Raw genomic sequence first — 15,006 nt, 5'->3', positions numbered from 1 at the left:
AAGTATTGATAAAATCTCTGGGGGCTGAGGAAAGAGAGAGGGCCTGAAGGGGGTTGGGGTGACTCTGGCATGTCAACAAGTGAGTAAAACATAGCTAAGATTCGTTTACGTTGGCAATCGTTAGCTACGCAGATTTCTTCTTTGATACTAGAGCTAAGTTATCTCGCTAGCTACAGGTGAAGTTGTAGCAGTAGAGAAAAAAAAAGAAATGTCCAGAAAACCAGTGAAATACCTGTCCCAGAAAGAATTAGAAGAGCTCCTGTTCAGGGAAAGCAGTGATGAAGATGTTGATAATGTGGAAGCAGAAGTGATGTGATAGTGATAAAGACTACATTCGGGAACCGAATGATGATGAGGAGGAGAAGGATGATAGTGATTGCATTGAGCCTATCACTTCAAGTCATCAGAGAAAAAAAATACGACGTCATGATTCCGGTAGGCCTACCACCAGACAAATGGCCCCCCCAGGACCTGTTACCTCTAAGTCTACTGCCCATCCTACTTGATGCTGAAGTGACGAAATATCAGAGCGGAACAGCTACAGTTCAGTAGCAGAGGTGCGTGCGATCCTGGGGATTTTTATCTTTAGTGGTTGCCAGATGGACAACCATCTGTCTACTAAAGAAATGTGGAACCCTGGTACTGGTGCACCTGTGTGCCGTGCTGCTATGTCTGAGGGTCGCTTTTCGTTCCTCCTTGCCTGTCTGCGATTTGATGACCCTGACACACGGCGGGAAAGACAGGCTGCACCCTTTTTTTATTGGGTGCAGCCGCTCACATTCATCCACAGTGGTTGAGTCGTGGGTCTACATGGCCCTGTCCCACCATGTGTGGCGGATGGGAGTGGTCCTGTTCCAAATTGCTTTGAGACCAAAAGCTTCCTCCCACTGAAGATCAGTGAGAAGCAGTCCATAAGTAAAAAACAAAATGAAAAAAGAAACACGCAGAAGGTTTGGGCAAACAACAAACACCAAGATGAGGCTCCAGTTAAAGAAAACAGACAAATTACAAAAAAAACTGACCGATTATTATAGACAGACCTCAGTGTACAGGAATGGAACGACATTCTGTGTTATTCAGCAACAGGGACACTGTTTCTGAAAACAGACGTTTTACAACCTCATTTTCAGAACACACTAAATGTCCTTCACTTCCTTTGTTTTGGGGCAGGAATCTCAGAGACTGAAAGCTCAAAACCTGGACAAATAAAGCCAAAACAATAATATACCACTAGAGGGTAGACAGACAAATCATTTTATTGTAATTTGGTCACAAGTGAAATATGTTTTTCTGATCTCTGTTCTCCTTCTGTGTGTCCAGGCTGTCAGGATCTGCTGAGCAGCATCCCACGCTGGAGCAACATCAGGCGCCACCCCAGCGCTACACTCAGGGAGCTTTACAAGTTTCTCTGTTAAACATCTGCTCCTGCCACTGTTTTCTTCCTGACAGCAAGGGAGTCATATCGGCGTTAAATCATCAAACTCATGTGATTTGTTCTCCTGTATCGACCCCAGCCGTCCGAGGAGAGGGGATCTCTCGTTGAATTGCCTTTCCCAAGGTTTTTCCTCGTCTTCTTCAAGAGCTGGGGCTCGGTCAGGAGCTGCTGCAAAGGTGGAGCTGTCAACTCTACTGAGTCACTGGATGCCATAGAGGTCATAGAGGCCCATACTAATAAACGTGACATAAACAAACACCGCATGGTCTGTCTTTTCTGTCTTCTAGACTGCAGAAAATCATGAAGGTCTTTTGAATCCTTAAGTAACAAAGACATTTTAGCTCCAGACACAATAAAAGTAATTGTGTTCTGGCAAAAAAACAACACGTAAACTAATGAGTGGCTGGGCAGAGCTTTAATAACTTTCCAGTTTTAATGCTTTTCTTTGTTTCATTTCTGCTTTTACTACAGAACATCTTTCCTCTTGGTCATGAATACTCTTTCACAATTTAAATTGACTAATTATACATCTATGTAAAAAAAAAGAAGTAATGGTTACAGGTAATCATAGCCTACATGATTGATAGGTTAAAGTGAAACATCAAAATTGTCATTTGCTCTGTTGGATTTGATTGTTTGGAATGAATCAATATCACATACATTTGAGATGATAAACTAGTCCAAGGCGCTTCGCTGATGGATAAGACTCTTTTTAATAAGTTTATCTTAACACTTAACACTCAGTTCATCTTGGATGTGAGATGAACTGTTGTGCTAAGTTGCATTTTGGTGAAGAGAACCGTGTGAAGAGAAAAAGTGAACTCAATATAGAGACATGTGGGTTAACAACTTTAAAAACACAACAAAAACTACTATTGTGATAGTCAGCTGGGTACATCACACACACAGTCTCCTCTTAGTTCTAAAGATGGGAACATTTCATTCAAATAAAATACTTTCAATCTATGGGTTTTCTCTTTCCTTTACACTTTTTATGAACCCAAATTAAAGCAACTATTTAGTCCCTTACAGCACACACACTGTCATTACAACATTTATCCAGTAGATGTCCCTTTGTGCAAGTAAGAAGGAGCTGCCCCACATCCCCCTTCCTTTAGAAATACAGCAGCACTGAGAGAAGTGATTCTAATCAAAATGTCTGGAAGAATAAACATAAACTCTACTGGTCACATATTTCCCCTTTTCGCTTACAGAGGATTTAATTACTTTTCTTACTTTGGAAACTTATGTATTAGGTTTTGTTGTTGTACTTTAACCTGTAGATAATACTATGAAGATATTTCTTACTGTGAACTGAGTATTCTGCTGTGTAGAATGGGTCGACCAGTTGTTTAGATATTGATAGTAGTATTATCAGAAGCAGCAGTAACAGCATCTATGGATGCTAGTTATAGTTAAGAGATACTACATGTAAATAGCCTACCTAGCCAATCAGAGGAAAGGTTTCGGATTATGGGCGGGCCTGTGCGGTCAGGATGGAGAGAGCGTTAGAGAAGGAGAGATGGAGAAAGAGGGGAGGAGACGATGTGGTGAAGCCCAGGGCACAATCACAGCTGAGACAACTTTTTTTTGCAAGAGAGCGTGTTTGACGGATCGGAACAGCTCGGAGCAGCTCGGGTTTCAGCCAATTAGAGCCGGAGGGGGTTCCATCACCGGGTCTGAGCCATGCCGGTGAGACGGGGCCATGTGGCGCCTCAGAACACTTTCCTGGACACCATCATCCGCAAATTCGAGGGACAGAGTAAGTGCAGGGGTCCGTCATAACAATACATGGATCACCTTGCTGAGCAGACGGCCGCTCTGGAGACAGAGGTGCTAGGGTCTCTGAAGCTGGCTCCCGCTCTCCTCTCAGCAAAGGTGATCCATGTATTAAAAGAAAGTTGTATTTGACTACAGTCAAATACAACTTCTTTTTTATATTGAAACATTTCAATATAATTCAATACTAGGTACTATTTTAAAGGGACCCATTGTGTACAAAACACAGGCTCGGTCTATATTCTGCATTAGGTATGATATCTTATTATGATCGAGCTTCATTTAAGTTGATTTCATGGTTTTGCTGATGGGAGCAAAGATGAGCGCCAGACTCAGCAGCCAGCAGCCATGAGTCAGAATCAGGCATTGGAAACTGTTAACGACTTCAGTATTTGGTGTAACTTTGTAATACTTTGTGTATCACAGAGTCATTAGCTAAAATGCTAACGATAGAGAGTCACTGTGCCCAGTCAGCATTTTTCCGTTGAAAAGACGTTTAAAAGACGTCCAGAATTGGTTCAAAAGTGAATGTTTTTTAGCCAACTATTTATAGACGTTGATTAAACATTCATGCTGAGACCAGATTTCAACGGGATTTGCAATATTAAAATGTTTCATCCTCTCTATTGTGCTAATAATAGTATATCATCATTTTAGAGGCTTACTAAGAAACTACATCCACATTTATTGTTGAAAGCCAATATTGCAAATCCTGTTGAAATCTGGTCTAACCGTGAACGTTTAATCAACGTCTATAAACAGTCGTCGAAAATGTTTTCTTTATATACAACCATCATCTCCTTTTCCTTCTTTAAATGTCGTTGTCAAAGCCACACATGAGCTGGTTTCAGAAGTATTATGTATTTTAAATATGAGCTTTAACATGTCGCATTCTGTACTCTGAGAATAAAATTAAGTGATAAGACAATATTTACTTTAAGCAACAATAATATTTTATTATTCAGTGATTAATCAGTATTTCAGCTCTAGTTCAACAGCTGGCTAGTTAGCTTCTTTTTTGTTTCAATCATTATTATTATTATTATTATTATTATTACTAACCTTTATTTAGACAAAATCCATTGAGACCGAGGTCTCATTTTCAAAAGTTTTAGTCAAATAAAAACAAGGATAGCAAGAGTAGCGAGAACCATCGCCTATAAAAATAAAGTGATTAGTTTGCATTGAACCCTGTTACTGCATGGCTTCATATTAACTTCCACTGTTACTGTAAAGCTGTTAGAATTGTGGCCAATCTTCTATTTGCAATTAATATGCATTGAATCCAGTTCTATTATTTAAATTAAAATGATAATCTACTCTGGCTGTGGTCATCACAGTGAACAGTGTCTGCAGTGTGACGAGAGGGCACGTGAGCCCTTGTTGCTGTAGTTTATCTCCTTGGAGCAGAGGCTGCATTTAGCATACCCTGCCTTATCAATGTCTTTAAAACACTGTGACAGCAGGAAGCTGTACTCACGTCTGTTTAGAGTAGACCTCCACCTTTATCCAGACCCAGCCCCACCTTTATCCAGGCATCATCACGTTACGTTTTCTCCTCCTAAATCACGATAATGATGAACGTTAACAGTCGAAAAAGTTCCGCAAGCAGTGGACTTTATCCTTAACCCAGCAAGTCTGAACGGTAACGGTACATAACGTAACTTAAACTTTAATGGAGGGAAAGACGCTGTAGACATCTTAACGCTGATTGGCCAAGACTCGACACGTCACATCAAAGATGTTTTATTGCGAAGATCACGACATCACCTTTTCTCCTCGTCTCACTCCAATCTGAGAAACGCTGGCTGGCCAGTTGCCCCCCCCCCCCCAAAAAAACAACTCTACGGATCTACACGATTCACGTGGATGATATATTTTGATTCAAAACGGCAAATTTCGCCAAAAAGCGACAAGTTTGCAGGTATGTATAAGCCAAACAACAATGATTTGACCGTGTTCTTACTATTACTTAGTTTTACTCACGTCCTCCACATTTAAACTGTACAGCCCACTCGCTGTCCGCCGTGTATTTTACATGTAAAATATCCTACAACTATTTTATAACGATGGGCTACAGCCAGTGGTGGGCTAAACAGAATCACAGTTATAGCTATTTTATAATTTAATATTTTTTCTTATATGTATTATAATTTATACAAATATTGTTTCCATTATCTTATTTTCTCAATGCACAGCTACTGTGTTCCTCAGTTGCTTTGCTTCCAGTGCAGCTTATTTTAAGTAGAGATTTTATCCAATCAGATTTCACCTCTGTGTCTCTAGGTAAGAAGCGAGGCCCCAGGCCTGCAGACTCACCAGTGAATCCATGTGCAGGTTAAGTGAATGGGGACGATATTGTTGATTGTCATAGTCTTAGTCATAGTCTTATGATTGTCATAGTCAACCAATCAGATCTTTAGTTTGAGATTCTTAGACGCGCCAGAGCGGCTTGCAGGCCTACAGCTACGTCAGCATTACTGCCGCTCAGAATCCAGGTGCAGCTCTGCCACAAGGTGCATAGTGTGCTGTGATTGGTCAGTGGGCGAGCACGTGACTAAAGTGAAACTTATGCTTGCTAGCAGAACTTAGGTTGTAGCAGTCAAGTGGAACGATATGGAAGAAATTATGGCAAATTATGTTTTTTTTACCTAGCTTTGTTTTTTTAACATCAAATGGCGGAAGGAGGAGGAGAAACGGATTTAGTGGCGGAGTTACTGGGAACGCTTTTCTCAAGAAGGACATTTCCGAACAAACTGGACATAGTAAGAAATGACCCCACAGCTAGCAGCCCTGACCAGCCAGGAAAAGGATTTGTATGCAGCGTCGGAGAAGCGTTGCACATGTTATGGCTGTGAATGTGTTTCATTTTAACTGAGCGTCGGTACTTTTGGAGAGACTCGAGTGGATCTACAACTCAACGACCACGTTAGCAGGGAAACAGCTCCACAACCGCGGCCCGCCCTTCGCCGGTCCACGGTCGAAGACGACAACCGAACGGCGGCGGAAGACCGACGACGACCGGCGAAATACAACTGGGGAGGCTCGACTGGCGTCAATGAATGGAGAAGGACTTCTTACTGGAACTGATGTACTGGGATTAAACTCTTTGTCAACAAAGAAAGGAGGATAGACAACATTTGGTAAGTGAAGTTCGTTTGTTTACCTCTACAGTTACTCCTGTTCATTTGTCAAGCGTGGCGTTTTTATGAATAATATTTGAATGGCTCGTGCTCGTGTGGTGGAATGCGTGGATCCGCTGCAGGTCTGCTGGATTGATTTGTGGCTTTGTTGTCATATAGATATATGCGACTGCTCTTGTGAGTTTGTCATTGTGTTAATTACATTGATTTGGACTCTATTGTCCGTTAATGATGCAGCGTCCCGTCATGCTTGTATTCATTCTTTATTTTAAACCATCAATATTTTAAAAGAAATTTGTGTTTTGCGACATGTTGATATTGTAACCGTAATTTAGACGGTTGAAAAGACGTTGAAAATAGGTCTAAACGTTCAGACTCCATTTCAACGCGTTTTAAACCAGAAATCAACATTGAAATCCAGGTTAGTGCTCACTGGGTGGCGTCGCTGAGTACCTGGTACGGGGGATGTGTTTTAGGGCTTGGAGATGTTTTGATGGTTTTCTTCATAGTGCTTAATAAGGTACTGAACTCAATTGTGTTCAATTGGTAGGGGTTTCGTTATGGGCTTGTTACTGCATAGATCAGGTGTACGATGTGGGATAAGGTCAAAATAAAGTAGAGCAGCGCACACTTTGCCAAAGGGCCAGTACTGTGGAGGCCTGGATGTTTACACACGAGGATACTAGGCTGCTCGGAGCGCTCCACTGAATCTTTTCACAGTGGAGCTGCTCAGAAATCTACAAATACTGGGTTTCAATCAAAAGGTATTTAATCTTACTGAGGCTATACAATTTGCAGAGTGAATTACACTATCAATAGAAATATGATCCGCGGAAAAGAGTTCACGATGTCTCTAGGTAAAGATGTGACGAACTGCTCGATTTCCTCCTCTGCATCCTTCTTCATACTTCAAAGAGTCATAAAGTTTATCAGTGTTACAATTGGCTCAAATCCAGCTGGCCCCTCCCTGGGTCCGTTCAGCTGACCGCCCTCACGTGACCACCCGGCGTGTGATCAGATGATCCTTCTGCGCGTTCTTGCGTCGTTGGTCACTTCCTGTTGTCTCACTTCACGGCTCTTCTCCTCATGGTCATAGTGGTCCCTGTAATGCCTGTTTCAAAATCCCTATCTTTCCCTATTGACTATCCTTTACAGTCTAATACATATTTAATACACTCAATGATTGTTCTTTTATGGTTCAACACTTCTATAGTAAACACACTGTAAACATACTGTAAACACTTCTAACATTTGGCAAGCACAAAGTGGCATTTCCACATGCTTCTAACACATGTAACATTGCTTCTAACATTTTACTATTCACCACTAGTTGGTGCTATAAATCATACTAACAAACACTTCTAAATTTAATTCCTCACAGTACCGGCATGAGTAAACCAAATGTCTGGCTCGCGGGCCACCTGTTGGGGTTTGGTTAATGTGCATCTGTCAAAGCTATGTTTCATATACTGAGACTATTTGGGTGTGATTTTTTAAGGTTAAAAAATGTCAGTCACGGCTTTCAACATGTGTGTGTGTGTACTGTGATTTTTTTGTCCTCCTAATCTCTCCTTTCTTCTCTTTCCTCTTCCTCCACAGATCGAAAGTTTATCATTGCCAACGCACAGGTGGAGAATTGTGCCATCATCTTCTGTAATGACGCCTTCTGTGGGATGTGTGGTTACACCCGGGCTGAGCTCATGCAGAAGCCCTGCACCTGTAGCTTCCTCTATGGCCCTCACACCAAGAGACCGGCGATGGCCCAGATGGCTAAAGCACTGCTGGGAGCCGAGGAGAGGAAGGTGGAGATTTCCCTCTACACTAAAGATGGTAGGATCCCGTCAACCCTGATTTTCATACACTCGTACAGTGCCTGTTAAATACTTGCTTGTTCAGAACGGGCAGAATGTTTGGCTTGTGGTGTTGCTGCTCATACAAACCACTTCACTCCCAACACTACGCACCCTCGGGTCCTCAGCAACACACCTGCCATGACATATAGTAGTACGGTCACACACCCGCATCAGAAACCCCGGGGAAATACACTCTGGTTCACGGGAAAAGTACCAGGGGAAGACTTTGCCGGCAAGAAAGGCAGCCTGGGGGTCCAAACAGCTTTAGATGTATTATAACGAAAATTAATGAATTGTGTTACAATTTTAACTCATTGTTCCCCGAAATGACTGACAAAAGGCCCCCAACAAACTTAAAATATGCAATTCAATTTTATACTACTTACTGTGTACTTCTACTTCAGTGGAAAATGTTACTCGTTACGTTGCAGATTCAGATTTGGCTCACAAAATATAGCAAGTCAAATGTGATTTAAGCACATTGTGCTCATAATGCCTAGCTTTCACTTGAAGTAAAAATATGAATGCAGGACCTTTACTGTGTGGTATTAATAGTGTAGTGACTTTAACCAATATCCATTTTTTCTATCTAAATGCCACTAGGGGGTGAACGGGAGAACTTGTTCGGACGCGTGTTCCACAAACATTTCATTGTCCAATGTGCTGTCTTTCTTTCGATCCGTTGATCCATTTATTCCGGTTACATGACACCATAACAGAAACACATAGGATACTGGACTGGATAATATATCACCTGCAACTCCACATTGACACGACAAGTTGCCTTGATACGACTAGTTTCTTTGAGACAACCAGTTGCTTTGAGACGGTCAAAAACTGTTGGCTTCCTGTCCACACACACACCTGGCTCATTACCAGGCTCTTACCTAAATGCACTTTCAGGGCAATGTGCCACCCACTGATCCATGCCAGAACTGCACACAAATTCACCCTGTGTTACCCTCAAAAACAAAAGAAAACAACAAAACCACATTTTGGCTCCAACAAATAGTTTTACTATTAATAGTTAATAGTTTTACATCCCCAAAAAAGTCTCAGTAGCCTCTTTTATATCACTATCAATACCAACATTCCCAGTAAGACCGGATGTTGTTTGGCTGGGCCCCCAAATTACTAAATTTGCCCCTAAAAAAATACACCCAGGTGGCTTACTCACAGTCAGAAACATTGGTGAAAGACCTCCCCGCAACCCTGAATAGGATAAGCGGTTACAGATAATGGATGGATCGAAGGATAATGACCTGTTTAACTTCCTAACACTAGCTCTAAGTAGTGTGTACAAATGGTTTGTGAATTATGCGTTCTGCTTTGAGAGGCATTCAAGGGTTGTACCCATATCCATGATAATCCTAAACAGAGGCTCTGAATATGTCTGACAAACTTGCTCTAAACACAGCTTTTGCTCATGAACCATAGCAGCCACTCCTCACTGAGCAGAGTAATCTTTGTATCCACCTGGTCAAACTTTTTATCGGCTGCTGAACATGCCTCCCCCACATCTGCAGGTAATGTCTGCATTTCCCACAACTTTGATCAGCAGGTGCTTAGGTCCTCTGATTTACAACTGTTGATAGAGGTACAGAGACCCCCCTCTGAGGGGCCAGCGCGTCTAGCGTTGACTCCGTAACATCAAAGTCAAACACATTTAAATCACACAATTCAATCAGAGCGGGGTGTGATGAAAAAACAGAATCCAGCGAGTGTAATGTATCCCCCAGGTTCAAACCCTCATATAAACTGGGGGAAATGTCTACATCAACAAAACCCTGTACACAATCATTAGGCACTGCGGACTCGATACACATATCATTAGGACCAATACAGTGATCACACACCCACTGTAAAATATCAGGAGGCACTACAGCCCGCTGTGCAACTGACTCGATGTCCTCCGTGGGGATGAGGGCAGGCCATGCAGTGGGCGGTGAAACTATGTCGTACTCACTGGTTGATGCAGCAGCGAATGCTAACACAGTCTCGGGCAAGTCCGACGCGGCACTATGGTCCACAAAAAACACAGCGGGGCCGGTGGTGATCTGGGCCGAAATAGTCGCTGATGAGTGCTCAGCCTGTTGGAGGGCGTCCACAGTAGGGCTGCAACAACAAATCGATAAAATCGATATAATTTGATTATTAAAATAGTTGGCAACGAATTTCATTATCGATTCGTTGTGTCGCGTGATTATTACGCCACTCAATAAGTCGCGGAGATGTTTGCCTCTCGGCGCCCCCTCGATGCTCTTAACTGAGTGTCCCGCGGGGTCCGAAGCCTTTACTTTGAAAAAATGAGAGTGTTCAAAGCAGGCCCGGTCGCCTGAATACCGCAGCTAGGAATAATGGAATAGGACTCCGGTTCTATTTTGTGGGTTTTTCTCTGAACTGGGGCCATGATTAAGAGGGACGGCCGGGACACTTCGTATTGTGCCGCTAGAGGTAAAATTCTTGGACCGGCGCAAGACGGACGAAAGCGAAAGCATTTGCCAAGAATGTTTTCATTAATCAAGAACAAAAGTCGGAGGTTCGAAGACGATCAGATACCGGCGTAGTTCCGACCATAAACGATGCCAACTAGCGATCTGGCGGCGTTATTCCCATGACCCGCCGGGCAGCGTCCGGGAAACCAAAGTCTTTGGGTTCCGGGGAGAGTATGGTTGCAAAGCTGAAACTTAAAGGAATTGACGGAAGGGCCCCACCAGGAGTGGAGCCTGCGGCTTAATTTGACTCAACACGGGAAACCTCACCCGGCCCGGACACGGAGAGGATTGACAGATTGATGCTCTTTCTCCATTCTGTGGGTGGTGGTGCATGGCCGTTCTTAGTTGGTGGAGCGATTTGTCTGGTTAATTCCGATAACGAACGAGACTCCGGCATGCTAACTAGTTACGCGGCCCCGTGCGGTCGGCGTCCAGCCTCTTAGAGGGACAAGTGGCGTTCAGCCACACGAGATTGAGCAACAACAGGTCTGTGATGCCCTTAGATGTCCGGGGCTGCACGCACGCCACACTGAGTGGATCGGCGTGTGTCTACCCTTCACTGAGAGGCGTGGGTAACCCGCTGAACCCCACTCCTGATATTAGTCCATTTATTTTTTTAATTATTACTTTAACAGCTCAGGAATGTTCGAGCAACCTGTTTGTGCACTTTCTGAAGATTCTTTGCACTGTGAGTTCTGTTTTTGAATAAAGGGTTGGAAATTAATGCTTTTTTGTTTTTTTATCCGATTCATCGATTAATCGAACAAATAATCGACAGATTAATCGATTATTAAAATAATCGTTAGTTGCAGCCCTAGTCCACAGCTATGGATGTTTCATCACACAGGGACGAGCGGGGTTGGGACCTCTCAGTCAAAACCCTTGATAAACAAAACAAGACAAAACAATAGTAAAATATATAGATGAAACACGCTGTGTAAATTAAATAACTATTCTTTAATGTGTACAGACCTTGTAGGGTCCCTCCTAGATTATTGGATCTCCAACAGAGCTGCGGTGATTTCTTCATGCACGTGGGGCCTTGTTGATACACAGCCGTTTGGAGGAGACCTAGCAGTCAGCACCCTAACGAACAAAACAATAGTAACGTGTGTGTATATATAAAAAAAAAACACCTGCACTAATTAAACTAGTCTTTAATGAGTACCTTTTGTTTTTTTGCCTTTTTTGTGCCTCAGCTAGTTTTTCAGCCCTCTTATACTTTATCGATAATCGTCCGGGGCGGGGTGAATTGATATCTATAGGTATTTACAAGGATAGAAATTGAATATTCTCTAGGGGTGAAAAACAACAACTATGTCCTTGTTTCTGTGGCGACTGGAAGTCGTCAGTAGAATCTATATACAAGTATAGGCATTGAAATAAATATACTATCTTAAAATAGAGTAAAAAGTATTTAAACCCAAAACTAACCTAATACATGAATAAGTATGAAAAAGGCATTGATAAATGCTCTCTAAAAGTGAAGAGAAGCAGACAGGGAAGAAAGAAACTGGAGGGGCTGTTGTGTTAGAATGACAGGAACGAAGAGCATGATGTGTGTGTGCTCTGAGGTCATAGTGAAGGTCGTTCCAATCTTTAGGGACAATGAGAGAAATAGGATCATATTTTTCATTAGAGCCAATAGAAATGATAAACAACGGATTAGAGATTAATGGAAAGAGCCAAAAGATTATCCAGGACTCAAACACACACACACACACAAACTCTTTCTGCTTACGCACAGCTTTAGGAACATATTTATCATTCACTAAATGGATGTGTTTGAAGTGGAAATTGATTAATCTGGGTAGTTGGGAGGAGCTGAATGAGCCACCACCACCGCAGTCACTGCAGTAATGCATCTCATTTCTCAATCCTTTTATGAATAACATAACCAGGTCGTGGATTTCCTGTTCCGTCACAAGCCTCCACCTGAGGAGTGGCGGCTTCATCCAGACGTGGTACACAACATCAGGGGCCTCTTTGGCAGGGCAGAGGTGGATCTCTTTACCAGTCCTCTGGGTCAGGATGCCCTGGCTCACTCGTGGCCAGAGGGTCTTCTTTATGCCTTTCCATTGTTCCCTTTGAGCTTGCCAACGCTTCTCAGAGTTCTTCAACAGGGCCACAGACTTATGTTGGTGGCCCCCTTATGGCCAGCCAGGACTTGGATCTCCCTGCTGCACAGACTCTGCTGCAGGACATCCTGACGCCTCCCCGACAGGAGGGACGTCCTGTCGCAACTAGGAGGTTGGATTTGGCATCCCGATCCCAGCCGCCTTCAACTATGGGTCTGGCCGCTGGAAGGCCCGACTGGCTGCTGAGTGGCTGCATAGAACCAGTCACAAAGACTATTCTAAATGCCAGGGCGCCATCTACCCGTCTGCAGTATGAAAACAGGTGGAGGCTGTTTTCTGACCGGTGTGCGGTTCAGAACAAGGACCCAGTACATTGCCCCGTGCCTGCTGTACTTGAGTTCCTACAGTCCTTCCTAGATAAGGGCCGGTCTCCCTCTACCCTGAGGGTATGCGTGGCTGCTATTTCGTGGCAGCATGCTAAGGTCGACAATGACACAGTAGGGAGCCACAGACTAGTGTCCCTCTTCCTAAAAGGAGCTCTGCAATTGCATCCCCTGAGCGCCCCGAAGGACCCTGCATGGGACCTGACCTTGGTACTGGACACCCTATGCTTACCCCCTTTTGAACCCCTGGCACGGGCAGAGCCGAGATGGCTGTCGGCCAAAACGTTTTTTCTTTTTACTCCTTGCCATCACTTCAGCCAAACGTGTAGGCGAGCTGCATGCCCTGTCGGTGAGTGAATCATGTCTGAGGTGGAACTCAGATGGCTCGGGTGTCACTTTGTGGCCTAATGCAGCATTTCTCCCAAAGGTGTTGACACGCTCACATATCAACCAGCCTATCCAGCTTGCGCAGTTTGACCCCCCATTAGGAGAGGAGAGGTCAAGGCTGCTGTGCCCAGTGCGAGCCCTCAGAGCTTATGTGGAAGCTACCTCGTGCATACGGCAGTCGGAGCAGCTCTTTGTCAGTTATCGTGGGCCTAAGAAGGGCTGTGCTCTTTCAAAACAGCGCCTGTCCCACTGGATAGTGGAGGCCATTGCCTATGGATACAAGGCGAGTGACCGAACACTACAGAGTTAACGGTTCTATTAATCCTGGATGACCGCCAGAGATCTTGGTCACTCGGAATCCCGTGAACTCGCGAGAAGATTCCGTAGGACTGAACTCAGGATGACAGGATGATCCCAGCAATACTCAAACTCAAACTCTCCCAGCTCACTGTGCCAGCATCCACGTGTCAGTGGATCACAAACTTCCTGCCTGACAGGACGCAGTAGGTGAGGCTGGAAAAAATCACATCCAGCACCCGGACTATCAGCACTGGTGCCCCCCAGGGATGTGTGCTCTCCCCACTGCTCTTCTCCCTCAACACAAACGACTGCACCTCAGAGGACCCAACTGTTAAACTCCTGAAGTTCGCAGACGACACAACGGTCATCGGCCTCATCAGCTGTTCGGCCTCTGGTGTGGTCAGAACAACCTGGAGCTAAACAAGCTCAAAACTGTGGAGATGACAGTGGACTTCAGGAGGGGCCCCCCAACACTGCCCCCCCTCACCATACTCAACAACACTGTGTCTGCTGTGGAGACCTTCTGGTTCCTGGGATCCACAATCTCCCAGGACCTGAAGTAGGCCTCCAACATCAACACCATCAGGAAAAAGGCCCAGCAGAGGTTGTACTTCCTGCGCCAGCTCAGGAAGTTCAACCTACCTCAGGAGCTGCTGATCCTGTTTTACTCAGCCATCATCCAGTCTGTTCTCTGTTCTTCCATCACTGTGTGGTTTGACTCGGCCACCAAACAGGACAGAAACAGACTACAACGTATTGTCAGGTCTGCAGAGAGAATCATTGGTTCCAGCCTGCCCCCCATCCTGGACTTGTACACCTCCAGAGTCAGGAAACGGGCAGGAAAGATCACTGCAAACCCATCACACCCTTGACACAAGCTGTTCCAACTCCTCCCCTCTGGTAGGTGCTACAGAGCACTACGCCAAAACCACCAGACACAGGAACAGCTTCTTTCCAGTGGCTGTCACTCCGATGAACAATTAATCAGACATATTGCATCTTCATTTGTACTATTTGCACTATTATCACCTTCTGCACTAATATCCCAAATCCATTGTCCATTGTTATTGTTGTTGTTCTTTATGCTCATATATATTCTTAGATATATATTTATATTCTACATAGTACTTAAATGTTAAATGTTTATGCTTAG

The 15,006-nt window shown here is 44.0% G+C and overlaps 1 protein-coding gene across 1 annotated transcript in view; it reads left to right on the top strand.

The window, feature by feature from the left end:
• Positions 1-3,121: 3,121 nt before the first annotated feature.
• LOC306706130 (voltage-gated inwardly rectifying potassium channel KCNH6-like) overlaps positions 3,122-15,006 on the top strand; it is a gene marked incomplete at both ends in the record, with an annotated part of 63,741 nt that continues 51,856 nt past the window's right edge. Inside the window, 2 exons of the mRNA XM_079173041.1 lie at positions 3,122-3,197; positions 7,957-8,187. Coding sequence (XP_079029167.1) covers positions 3,122-3,197; positions 7,957-8,187 — 307 coding nt within the window. The remainder of the gene's footprint in view (positions 3,198-7,956; positions 8,188-15,006) is intronic.

The sequence above is a fragment of the Pholis gunnellus genome (genome assembly GCF_910591455.1).
Source record: "Pholis gunnellus genome assembly, chromosome: 14".
NCBI lineage: Eukaryota > Metazoa > Chordata > Actinopteri > Perciformes > Pholidae > Pholis > Pholis gunnellus.
Note: the sequence above shows the minus strand (reverse complement) of the source record. Positions and strands in the feature narration are given on the sequence as shown.